Source organism: Otolemur garnettii, unplaced genomic scaffold (genome assembly GCF_000181295.1).
Source record: "Otolemur garnettii isolate 467f Iridium unplaced genomic scaffold, OtoGar3 scaffold00098, whole genome shotgun sequence".
NCBI classification, from domain to species: Eukaryota; Metazoa; Chordata; class Mammalia; order Primates; family Galagidae; genus Otolemur; species Otolemur garnettii.
The window spans coordinates 5,795,058-5,808,458 of NW_003852493.1; the positions used below are offsets into that span (position 1 = coordinate 5,795,058).

The window sequence follows — 13,401 nt, forward strand, 5'->3', positions numbered from 1 at the left end:
TATGCAAGATTTCATTCACTCTTTGCCCACAAATAGTTGCTTCACTGGAAAGTTGTTATAATTATTAATTCATTTTTAGCAGTCTACCATTTTATTTTAATGAATATGAATTAAAATGATGAGTGAGGTTTGGTCAGTAAAACAAAATAACTAAAGGTACTTTAGAGTTGAATGGGAAGTCCATTACTTCACTAAAAGCACTTCACCTACTTATTTTTATGCCTAAAATTCTGTAAGATTTATACATATTTTTGGTTCTGCTATTCCTGGTTTGTCATCTTTTGGTTATTTTAAAGATTTTTTAAAAAAAATTTATCTAATGGCACCTCAAGTTATCAAAAAATATTCCCACGGATTTGGTTTTTAAAATCCTCAAAGTGACAAAAGATTAAGGTACCCAAATAGATGCAGAAATTCCCAAGAGTTTGAATTGTAGGTAATTTAGATTATACCTTGGCTGGACCTGCAGAGAAAATAATAGCTGCATAGAAAAGCAGAGAAGTGTGATTAGAGTTTTGAGTTTTAATATGAAGACTTCAGTTTAAACCTCTAATATGAGTTGACTCACTATAAGCAAGGATTTCATGTATGATAATTATCATGTATGAAAATATCATGTATGATAATATACAGCTATTCATAGTATGATAATTTCATAGTCTGATGCATAAAACTGCTACAGCTAGCTTTGATTATATGAAACTTTACTGATAATGCATCTTATAAGAGGAATAAATGATTATCTCATCATGGTAGGTAGCTGCATTTATTCTACCTGAAACTGGAATTCAGGTGAATTTGAATATTTAAAACAAATATAAAAGCCCATGACAGCCATTAATTTTCAGTTTTGAAAATAGCAACTTTAAGTAATATTTTTATTCACTTATAAATCTTTCCTTATCATTAATGCTATATCATAGTTAGCTTGAAAAATTCTCTATAAAACTAAAGAAGTTACTGATCTTGGCTATATATTTTAAAAACTGAGTTTTCCTTTTATAGTTGTCTACTTGGAAGGCAAATCTATTTATTAGAAATACAAATGATAGTTCTAAAAGGAGTAACATAAAAGACATCCTGTAATTTAAGTTTCTATCTCATGTCCCTTTAGCCTGAAGAATTTCCTTTATCCTTTCTTGTGTTGAATGTTACTTACAACAAATTCACTCCACTTCAATTTCTCTGAAAATATTTTTATTTCATGCATTTTTAAAGGATACTTTTACTAGATAGTAAAGTCCAGAATTTATAAGTGTGTATTTTTTTCTTTTAGAACGTTAAAAGATGTCATTAATTTTCTTCAGTCCTTTAATGAAAAATTAGTCATTTATATCATTCTTCTTTTTATATAATATATCTTCTTTCTGGCTGCTTTTCTAGTTTTCTTTACATTTAATTTGCTTACGGTCCACTGAGATTCTTGGTATGTAGAAAATTGGACATTTTTCAGTCATTATTTCTTTAAATTTTTTTTCTGTCACAAACATATTCCTTTTCTTCTGGAACTCCCCTCAACATGGTAGATCACTTTATTATTTTAAAGATTAGTGAAGCTCTGTTTGTCTTTTTCAAAATCTTTTTTTCCTCTATGTTCTTCTGTTTGGATATTTTTTTGTCATTGTTTTCAAAGAAGTATCCTTTGGCCTACAGACTTCAATCCATTGTTAAGCTCATCAAAAAATACTTTTTATTAAAAATATTTAAATTGGGATTTTCTTTTTTATAGTTCCAATGTCTCATGAGTTTCCCTGTCTGTTCACTCCTTATATAGATCTTTTTCTTTAAGTCTTTGAACACATTTATAATAACCATTTTAAATTACTGCTGATAATTCCAACATCTTGGTTGACTCTGGGTCTTTTTATTGGCTAGATTTTTTATCTTTGTGAATCATATGTTTCTGTTTCTTCTCATGTCTAGTAATTTTAAATTATATGGTGACTGTTATAGAAGATACATTACAGGGAATCTGAATTATGTTATACCTAGCTAGGGTGCTGAGTTTTGTTATAATAGGTAACTAAATTACTGGCACAGCCTTTTGATCCTGTCAAGATTTTTTCTTTATTAGGTCTATTTCAGATTGGTTTTATACCTAGAACATAGTCCTTACTCCTAAGAGAAGGCCTTTATGGAGTCTTGACTAAATTCCCAAGGTGCTCAGAGCATCTGCATTCTGAGTAGGCTGGGAATCTAGTATTACCTGGTACATGTTACCACTCAGTCATGCAACAGCCACTCTCTACCAGCCTGCAGATGTACATCCACTTTCTACATGGGCCCACAGATGCACAGCCCAGTTTTCAGCTGAGAAGTCTGTGCAGTTCACATATAAACCTATAGAATCACCTCTGCATAGCTCCTTTGTATCCCTGCCTTGCACATTCTAGCCATGTTAGCACCCCCAAATTCCAGTGACTCATCTTCAACTCACTGAGGTCCATCATTTCGTACTTGGGTTCAGCTTCCTGTATCATGATCCAGAAAGTACCCCCCAGGCAGAAAACCAGCATGAGACTCCTTAGGTGTTTCTCCCCTCTCAAGGATTACATTCTTGTGTTGTCTGTTTCCTGACCTAAAAAAAGTTTCTTATATGTTTATCTCAGTTTTATAGTTGTTGATGTGGAAAGACAAAATCCAGTACCAGTTATTCCATCATGGCTAGAAACAGACACCTGGGCTTAGGTTTTAATGAAGCAACTCCTGGCAAACATTGATGCCATCCAGCAAGCGCACAAATTGATAGCAGTTTTTCCAGGGTAAATTTCTGCTGAGCTTAAATCAAGGTTGGAGCTGAAGCCAAGCAAGCCTAATTGCTCAGCTCAGCTAGAGCCTATGCTTTCTGTTGCCTGGCTGTCATGGCACCCAGGGATGTCAGGAAATCTTGACCATCACTGTGCCATTTAAAGAGGACAAAAATACATATTTGTAATGACTGTGAATCATCAAAGAAATTAAATTCCACTCCTTGCACTCTGCCATTTACTACATGGATTTGCATAACAGGCTTTAGAGAGATTTTCATCAGAAATGGTTAACATAGTTTCAGTACATGAAAGGAAAAACTATTTATTACAGAGAATGCCTCTGTTTAGAATAGCTCATTTTTGAGGGATGATGAATATTAACAAAATATCTGTATCCTAATTTAAAGTATATAAAATATTTTAATATACACCATCACATTTAATTATCACAGCCAACCTATGGAGAAGATAGAAATGATAGTTTTATTGTTACTATTTTACTGATGGGGAAACTGAGCTCCAAATAATAAACTATTTTTCAAAATTACATAGTAATCAAAGGACCTGAGTCTTAAACCCAAGTAAACTAACTCTAAATTCTGTGCATTATGTATTGTGTTATCTCACCCTCTCTCAGCATTGGCTATATTATTTATTCTGACATTCTCATCCAGCCTGTCCCAAAGCCACAGTCTCCGTCTCCTGACTTCAGTTTTTAGATCCTCGGCTACTATGCAAAAATGGATTAGAGGGAGGAGGTGACATTTGAAGCAGAGAGAACATTTAGGAGACTATTACAGTAGTCCAAGCAAGATAGAGAAAATGGATGGATTTGATTTATATTAAACATTTTAGAGATAGTCAACAGGACTACTGATGGATTGGATGAGGAAGATGAGGAAAAGTAGGTCTATTTTGTTTTGAGTGACTGTGTGGATTCTTGTGTAAATAGTGGTTAGTCTCCTTGCCACCATTCTGTTCTGATTCCAATACATACTCTGCTTGGCCATCAGAGTTAACTTTCTGTAAATGTGACCATATTATGTTGCATGCTCTCTCTCTCCTGCTTCAAAACCTCCATCAGCTTTCTGTTTCTTATGTGTGGATACAAATATAGACCAACTGGGTTTCACTAACTTCCACCCCTTAATTACTAATCCTGAGTTCCTTCTCTGAATGTAATGTTATAGTAAAAGTAGGTGAGACAATGAATGTCAAGCTCTTCACACAAGGTCTGACGCAGGTAAACTCAATAAATAATAAGTCCTATTATGGGGATTAAGACTACATTTTTTAGTTTGGCATATAAGCCCCTGTAAATCTATGTCTTACTCAATATTACTATCTCCAGCACCTGCTGTGGCCCCTGTTTCAGTAAAGATTGGTTAACTATCTGTTCGACTGGGTGCATATATGTAATATGTAATACACTGTGGTCCCAAACCAAGAGACATTCTGGGCCTTAAAAAAATTGAGCAGTAGAAATTCCACTTGATTGTTAATGTTAAAGATAATTTTTTAAAGGTTTATTAAGTTTTCATTGATTATTTGATTAAACAGATAATTTCATCCTATAATCAGAGTGCATATTTTTTGTTCCGTGAAACTTTTTCTAAGAAGCTGATCTGCACATAATATAAGCATAAATTTACACTTAACAAGGATTCCAAACAGTTAGTCAATCAAATGACATCAGAAAATTCTGACAACGTGCAGCCTGGGCAGCACAGTGAGACTCTGTCACTATAAAAAAGAAAAATAAGAAAATTAGCAGGGTGTGGTGGTGTGCACAGGTAGTCCTAGCTACTCAGGAGGCCAAGGCTGGAGGATCACTTGAGCTGAGGAGTTTGAGATTACAGTGAGCAATGATCATGCTACTATACTCCAGCCTAGGAGATAGAGTGAGACCCTGTCCCAAAAGAAAAAAAAAAAAAAAACCTGACAATTTGATGTTACTTTGAAAAAAGCAAAGTATAGAAGTATATATAAATAGTATGATTATGTATTCATTGTAGAAAAATGCTATAGCACAGTGGGTGAAGGTACAGACTCTGAGGGCAGACCTCCTGGGTCCCGATGTTGCTGTTCGGATGTTCCTCTGCTGTTTCCTACAGTATAACCAGTTGTTATGCCTTTCTGCCTCAACTTCCAAATCCATAGGGTTGCTGTAAGAATAAATGAATTTTAGGCACTATTCTGTGGAGATATCTAGGGATAGAGATATATAGGGATATATGGTTAGCAATAGTGCCTAAAATCATCTTTGATGATTCCATATATATGTATGGATCTCCACAGATGTTTGAACAATCAAGTGCTATTTGATAAAAATCCAGTTTTATGGAAAAAAACTACTATGTGCCTACACATACATAGGCGTGTTTACACACATGTATATTAAAACCAGGAAATGTCAGCAGCTGTTTTCTTTGGATCTAAGATTATTGGTAAAACATTTTTTCTTTTTTATAATTCTGTGTGTTTCAGCATTGTCATTAAGAACAATCCTAAATACTGTTCCTTAAGAATCCTCAGGCCCACAGTATTTGTGATTTCTAGGCTGACACCAGCTCCGTCCACTTCTTCCTCTCTGAGCCCTCAGGCATGCCCTCTCTCTCCCTTAGCTGAAGTGCACCTGTCGGCCTTTGCCTTGCACCTGCAGATCCCTGACATAGGTAGGAAGACACAAAATTAGAATCAGGGGGAGGAATGTTAGCTTGGAAAGTTATTTATATTAAGAAATGCCTTTGTTCACGGAATCTTTTTTCTATGCATCTGTGCATCTTGATTTCTTTGAAAATCAAAAGCATCTGGGCCTCTGCATATGTTCATGGGGGGAAATTATCTATAGGTCTATAGTTTAGGATTTTTATAACTTTCGATTTTTGTCTCAGCTGAGGTTATTTTTTTTCTTGTAAATGAAAATGTTTTGTTCAGTGTATCAGCACAACATGGGGCTTCCTTCCTAAAGCCGTGGTTTTCTTGTGTAGGGAGTTTGCCTGGCGTGATCCTGAGTTACCGGAAGTCATCCACATGCTGCAGCACCAGTTCCCATCCGTGCAGGCCAACGCCGCGGCCTACCTGCAGCACCTGTGCTTCGGTGACAACAAAGTGAAGATGGAGGTACAGGACACAGTGCCTGGGATGTCTGGGCAAGACAGTACCTTCACCTTTAGCACTGACATGTCCCTGTATTTAAGAAATTACCAGATGTCTCTCAGAGGCCTTTCGTAAAGAAATATTTTGATACCAATTACTTTTTACTTCTCAACTATACATTTCAGTATCTCTCAGGAAAATCTGGGATGAATATATTTCTTGGAGTGCTTTCAGCATTTTCAAATCTTGAGTCGGCGTCAATAATTTATTTATAAAACATGAAGCAAAATCCATTTAACCTGAGTTTTTAAAATAGTCTCAAAAAAATCTATTAGGTAGTCATTGTAATAGTATTCATTGAGCTAGTGAGCTAATGTACTCTCTGAGATTCTGGTCAAGATTGATGCCAGTTACAATTAAGTCAAGTTACAAGTGATTTATAACCATCACTAATACTGAACAGATATGAATATTTTATTTCGGATTTTAAAGATCTTGGGTATTTATAGAAACAGCAAGTTATTTGTTATTGGCAGGGGTTCTATAATGTACAGATTGTTTCTTTCGATGTTTCAGGCGTTTTTCCTCCCTGCAATGTCATATAGACTGAAATGCTTTTCACCAGTTTAATATGCAAAACAACACGCCAGCTATAGACCTAAACGTGGATGTAATAAATAAAGCTCAAAAATATTCAAATAATATACTAATGAATTCACAAATGGAAGAAAATTTAAAGAGCCGCCTAGAGAATTAGTTCTAGAAACTAAATGGCTTCTGTCACAAGGCCTTTCCTGCTTTGTCTGTAACCCGCACATAGCTCTGTTGCATTTGGCATTTGCACTTTCCACTCCTGCGTGAAAGCACAGTTCCCTGTATGTGATCCAAGGGTTAGAGGAGACCTGTACTGCCTGCACACGGACATTAACCCCTCCAGGTCTTCTATCTCTTTTATAAGCTGTGAATCCAGAAAAAGAGTATCATCTTGGAAAATAATCTTAAAATTTATTTAAAAAAAAAAATATGTTGTTTAGGATGAAAAGTAATCTTTAAAATGATCCAAAAGTACCCACGTCCCATGATCTCTCCATAAAAACATTGTTTGATCACTGATCCGTCATCACATGCATGTCACTTAGTCCTGGTACCTAATATTTTTCATTCTAGGTGTGTAGATTAGGGGGAATCAAGCATCTGGTTGACCTTTTGGACCACAGAGTTTTGGAAGTTCAGAAGAATGCTTGTGGCGCCCTTCGAAACCTTGTTTTTGGCAAGTCTACAGATGAAAATAAGATAGCAATGAAGAATGTCGGTGGGATACCTGCCTTGTTGCGACTTTTGAGAAAATCTACTGATGCAGAAGTAAGGGAGCTTGTTACAGGTAGGTTATAGAATGTGGTTGTGTCCTAGAGGAAGTGTTGGAAACCATCTGTCTGGTGGCATTGTGCAAGAGTCGGGGGTTCTAGGTAATAGATGATGATACACAGAGAGTGCTCGCAACTGTGAAGGCTGAGTATAATTTAATGTAATGATTCGGAAACCATTTGCAGTGCTGCAGGGTCAACTCTATTAGTATCAGTTATTGTACTTATTAATGCTTAAGTATCAGCTAACAGATGTCTTGTTCATGGAGGACTGAATGTGTCATTTTTTATTATGTATTCCATACTAATTCTACTTGTTTTAAATACACAGACTGTCTTTATGAAAATAAAATATACTTAATAGATTGGCTATCTTCCACTTCAGTTCAACCAGTGTCTGGGTGCTTGTTTCTGTTGCCAGGCACTTTGCTAGTTTTCAGGGTTATAAAGACAAATAAAAGCTGGTCCCTACCCATACGTAGCACTCAGACTGGGAAGGAGCCCAGTGGTTCTGTGAATATGACAAGTGCCGTTGACTCACTCAGTAGCTGTTGTACTGAGAGCACAGAGAAAAGGTAGGGAAGTTCCCCAGATAATACAAAACCAAAGTTGACCTAAAGGCTGAGGAGGTACTGGCTGGGGAAATGGAGGTCCTTTCAGTCGCAAGCTGAGTGCCAGCATGGGCTATGTGGCAGAGCTATGAGCAAGATGGGGCTGCTGTGTCATAAAACTCACTGAAGGGGAGCAAGGCTAGAGAGAGATCCAGGCTTGGTTTAAAGAAGAACTTTTACAAGCAACTTAACAGTGGCCTATATGCAGTGAGAACACTAGAGCATGGCAAAGCCAGTTTGGGATTTTAAATGCATTCTTCCAGCCAGCAGCAGGGTAGAGGATTGATTTGACAAGCATGGGAGGCCTATGAAGAGGTCAGTAGTTCAGTGATAACAGCTTACACTGTTTCAGTGATGGAAAGGAGGGGTAGGTGGAGAAAAGAGAACAGTTAGAGACACATTCTATGGTCTGGGCATGATGGTCAGATGTGAGGATGTAGAGGGAGGGAGGAGCAAGTGATACCTGGATGGTGCAGTCAGTTCAAGAGTACTTGAGGTTAAGGCGGAAGAATAATTCTGCAGGAAGACAAATTAATGACAGCATTTCCTATAACAGAGAATTTGGGGAAAATACAAGGGAGCCATTGGTTTAACCACCCCCAGAGGGATGGTTAAATAAGTTAACATTACTCACACAGTGAAACCACATCCAAGTGTTTAAACTAGCCCATTTCCCCTTTACCTGAGGTCCCAGCTACTCAGAGGCCCAGGCAGGAGGACCAGTCTAGGCAACCTAGTCCCCCTACCACCACCAATTTTTTTAATTAATAAATAAGCATATTAGAGCCATATGTAGTAAAATTAGATAAATCTTGAGAAAATTTTGCAAAACGAAAACTACAGCGTTGGGCAGTGCCTGTGGCTCAAAAGAATAGGGCGCCAGCCCCATATGCTAGAGGTGGTGGGTTCAAACCCAGCCCCGGCCAAAAACTGCAAAAAAAGGAAAACTACAGTGTTATACTATTTGTATAAAATTTTTAAATACATATGTAGATTGAGACTAAATTATTTTTAGATATATGCACATGGAATAAAGTTAAGATTTCTAATTGGAATGATAAAAATAGATTCAAGATAATGGTTACCTCTGAGGAAGAGAGAAGAAAATAGGACCGGGGAATGTGTTCTAGCTCCATTTCTGTAGAGAAATCTGAAACCCATAAGATAAAACGTTAAGATACAACGAAGCTGGATGATGGACACCTGGATTTTGTTTTGTGTTTTCTGTGCTGTTTTCACGCTTGAAATATTTAATTTAAAAATTTTTAACAACGTTTCTTCAAAATGAATCCCATTCCCTACTGACTGCCATTATGAAATCAGAGCTGTAGTTTCTATCAGTAGCACTTGGGAACGTAGCAAACCATCATGCAGTTAAAGGAGTCACATTCCTCCTAAGATATTAATGTTCAAAACACAACATTAATATTCCCCTGTACTCCAAATAAAGTATGAAATTTACATACTAAAATTAGAATATACTTTACATGTAATCTGAAACTCTGAAATGAACTGCCTGCCATAATGTATTTTGAATTTGGATTACCATTTCTGAATTACATATTGATTTATTAGTATATACACTCACTTTCTAAAATGTTTTTGAGGCATCTCACACTCTGACATCAAATAAATTATTTACACCTTCACGTATGTAGTATATAAAGTGAAAAATAAGACTCTCTAAGAAAATTCCATCCTAGAAGTGAACACAACTACTGTGAACATGCCCCCAGATTTACCATAACCTGCCTGATAGGGAAGCTTAGAAGAGTCTGAGCTATTTGCCGAACACCTGTGCTTTCCTTCCTTATTTGCTAATATTCCACCCATCACTTTGTTGTTTGTTTGTTTCTTTTTTATTAAATCATAAAGAGGTAGATCATGTATACATTAATGCATTTATGGTGTACAATGTGCTGATTTCATGTACAATTTGGAATGCTTACATTGTACTGGTTAATATATCCCTCACTTCGTTTACTTACTTATTGTGTTAAGACATTTATACTCTATACTTAATAGATCCGACATGTACCCTTGCAATATGCACCATCACTCACACTTTATATGAAGAACAGATCATAAGTATGGCCCAGGATGAGGGGGGAAGACAGATGGAGGGAGGTGAATGGTGGGATCTCACCTGTGCCGCCCATCACTTTGAACTAACTGCATCATGTCCAGCGGTCTATTCACAGTGGCACCCTTGTCCTGTGCACAAGGCTGTAGAATGATGTGCAAACTGCTCCCTGAGGGGTCGGTGGTGATCCAGGGATAGCCGCCATTAGGAACACAGCTTCTGTGCAAATTTGGCTGTCTTTTGATTAACTAGCCAGATTTATCAAGACATGATCCTTCCGCCCTTAATGTGCAACTTTGTTCTATTCTTCTGTCCTAATTTCTCACAGGAGGAGAAAGTCTTTTTCTGAACTTCTGTTTCTTGAGTTCTTTCTTTGGAGAGACTGTTGCAATGCCATTCCTGAGCTGAGGTCAGGGAATTTGAAGGTTTAATGATAAACAAGAGGAAAAGGACACGAAAGTTGGTGACTTTTTAAAAAACACTTAAAAATAAGCCAAATCTATTTGAAGTAGAGCTAGACTTTACTACTAAGGGCTTTTCTGTAGTAATTTACCTGGAACACACTCTGGAATTGAGTGCTAATTTAGATATTTTCCTCCATGTTTTATTTCTGTCTAGGTATAGTACTAGTATTTGAGAATGCATGATATTTTAAGGCTAGACTCTGGCCTGGAAAAAGGTATGAATGTTTTCTAATTCAAAAAGAGCTGTTTTCCTAATAGATGGTATCACTTTCAGCATAAAGCTAGGAAGAACTTCTCATATTTCTCTTTTGGAAAAATCTACCAGCAGCTTTTAGCCTTTAAGAAGCTTTTTCTTTGGTCTTGTAGAGTAGGGGAAATTTAGAATTGCTCTACTTTATATTTTTGCCACTAATATTTTCTTTTGATATTTGGATGGATTGCTTATGAGATTTTTCTTTCAAACAGTGGATTAAGAGTGGTCAGTGTATACACACTTCACTCAACTGCCATATGTAAAGGAGTTGAACCAGAGGACTTCAGAAGTGAGTTTCCAATTCCAAAAGGCTAAATCTCAGGCTGGGTTTGATTTATATGTCAGCATTGTCTAGCTAATATGAAACTACCAAGTCATGATATAAATCTAGCATAGTTGCTTCTCTGTGTATGTGTGCATACAAATTATTTATAGTCCAAGATTTATGGAGACAACAAAATTATTCACATTGCTCAGTCATACAATTTAGTGTCACTAACCTTAACTGATGTTCAGTAATATTTTAAGAATGACTGATCCTTGATATGTTTTAAAGCATAAAAAAAACAAGATACAAAGGCAGCACCTGTGGTTCAAAGGAGTAGGGCGCCAGCCCCATGTGCCGGAAGTGGCGGGTTCAAACCCAGCCCTGACCAAAACCTGCAAAAAAAAAAAAATCAAGATATGCGTGGGTTCTTTTTTTATTAAATTTTTCAATCATAGGATTGGGGGGGTACCTCAAAACTCATTTTGTCCAGTCAGCCATCCAACACTTGAATCCCCTGTGCAGCATCCACACAAATTAACCACCTAGCATGTGTTGAACCCACTGGGACAGGGAGCTCATTGCTTCATAGGGTTAAGTGTGTCTAAAAAGCAGCAAGAGGATATTTGCTGTGACTTGAGAAAACAAAGAAGACAAATCCTCAGGAGCTCATCTTGCCTAAGAACAGCCCTACAGGAAGACCAGTTCAACCCTAGAATCAGCCTCCAGGAGCCCTCCCAACCAGGAAAGTGGCTCCCACACACTCAAGTAATCCTTGTGAAGGCATATCTGCTATAGACAGAGGTGGCCTTGTCACCCAGTGTCCCCATCAGTGGTCCATCTCTTATAGATCCTCTGGGAAAACATTATCCTTGGAGGATTATCCTTCCAAATCTGTGTTCTGCCTGCATTGCCCACAAATACAAGGGCCCTGGCCAGCCTTGTACAACACTCGGCCTTTGTAGCTATGGTCTAAAGAGTTCTTAAGTGAAAATTATAGTCAACCTAAGAGTCTTAAAGCACAATGAACTATAGTATTCAAAATAGTATATAATTTGAAGAAACTAGGTATTCTTTTATTCTTAATATTAAGTAATTCCACCCAGTTATTAATGCAAAGTCTTTTTCCGAGTCCCCTTTGTTTCAATTTGGCAATTTTTACTGTACCTAAGTGCAGACATTTTATCTCTTTTGTTTTATAAAAGATGCCTTACCTCTGCATTAAACATAATAACTTCCCAGGACCTGTATTTTTGGCCACAGAGGGGGAAATAAAGTACTTTTTGCCAAGTGTATTTTCCCATTACAGTATGGTTGTCATCGTTAATTAAAATGGTTCTCTAATATGTTACATGATTCTTATGTTTTTTTCATTGTGTTGGACATTTTCCAGGTTGAAACCTAATGAGGTTTTTCTTTAAATAATTGCTGATACGTATGGGTGCTTCGTTGTTTTGGGGGTTTGGGGATTTTTATTCCAAAGGTACTTTTTTGTCGTTATTGTGTTTAAATTTGAAAGGTAGGTGAAGTGTAGTTGTTCCCCAGTTGAGTTATAAAATGAATGTCTACTAGGCCACAAGCTATGGATGGAAATTGGGAACATCTTGTCTCTAAAAAGATATGTTGCACTTGTTTCTAAGCTAGGACATATGAGTTTTCAAGTTATTGAATACCCTGAAAGCATCATTTTTTTAAAACTATAGACATTAAAGAAATTGCACCAAATCTGGAGGTCTGCCCTTTAAGGTACCAAGCTGTCCCAAAACTCTCACGCTTCTGTTACCCACTATTAACACTTGTGCTGAATACCAAAGAGTAACCTTTGTTCTTCAATTATAATAGACTTTGTTCATATGACTGTTAAATTCACATTCCTTCCAATTTAGCAAGTGATTATTCATCCATATGGCTAAGTAAAATATTTCCACACTGTTTATTTTGAAATTTCTGAATGCCAGCAATGGATTTCAGACACGATGCAGAACATGAAATTAGGCAAATTCTCTTTTTGATCATTAGATCCATATAAGAAAATGATAGTTGAAGAGTAAAGTTTAGCAAATAGCAGGACTTTGTGGCAAGAATTGGTCTTACATAGTATCAAGAGCAGGGGCTCAGCAGACACGTCTGCTGGATGTGATAATTACTTGCTATTACAGATGAAACCATTTACTAAACTTGTCCCCTTGGCCTAATTAATACACCTTCAAAACAGTCGTTTATTCTCTGGTCCAGAGAGGAATCAGTTTATTGTTTTCTGTCCTGCCTTTGTGGGCCACTAGAGCTGTCAGGAGCTGCATGGGTGATTTTCAGAAATCTAGCTGAATCCTCTTCCACTTCCCAGCCCAAAGCAGTAAGGATCCTTTATCAGCTTGGTACACTTTATAAAGTGACAAGAACAGAAACAGTCTCTCTCATTTACTGAGCATTTCAAATTATAAAAATGGGTAATAAGAAATAAAATGACAAATTTTTAGAAGTTTAATTGGGAACAAAACAAAAAGAGTTTATT

General features: G+C 36.8%; 1 protein-coding gene across 5 annotated transcripts in view; it reads left to right on the forward strand.

Moving 5' to 3' along the window:
* PKP4 (plakophilin 4) overlaps positions 1 to 13,401 on the forward strand; it is a 231,775-nt gene that overhangs the window by 186,059 nt on the left and 32,315 nt on the right. For all 5 annotated transcript variants that reach the window (XM_003795963.2, XM_003795964.2, XM_012808991.1 and 2 more), the window contains 2 exons: positions 5,741 to 5,873; positions 7,017 to 7,230. In XM_003795963.2, coding sequence (XP_003796011.1) covers positions 5,741 to 5,873; positions 7,017 to 7,230 — 347 coding nt within the window. The remainder of the gene's footprint in view (positions 1 to 5,740; positions 5,874 to 7,016; positions 7,231 to 13,401) is intronic.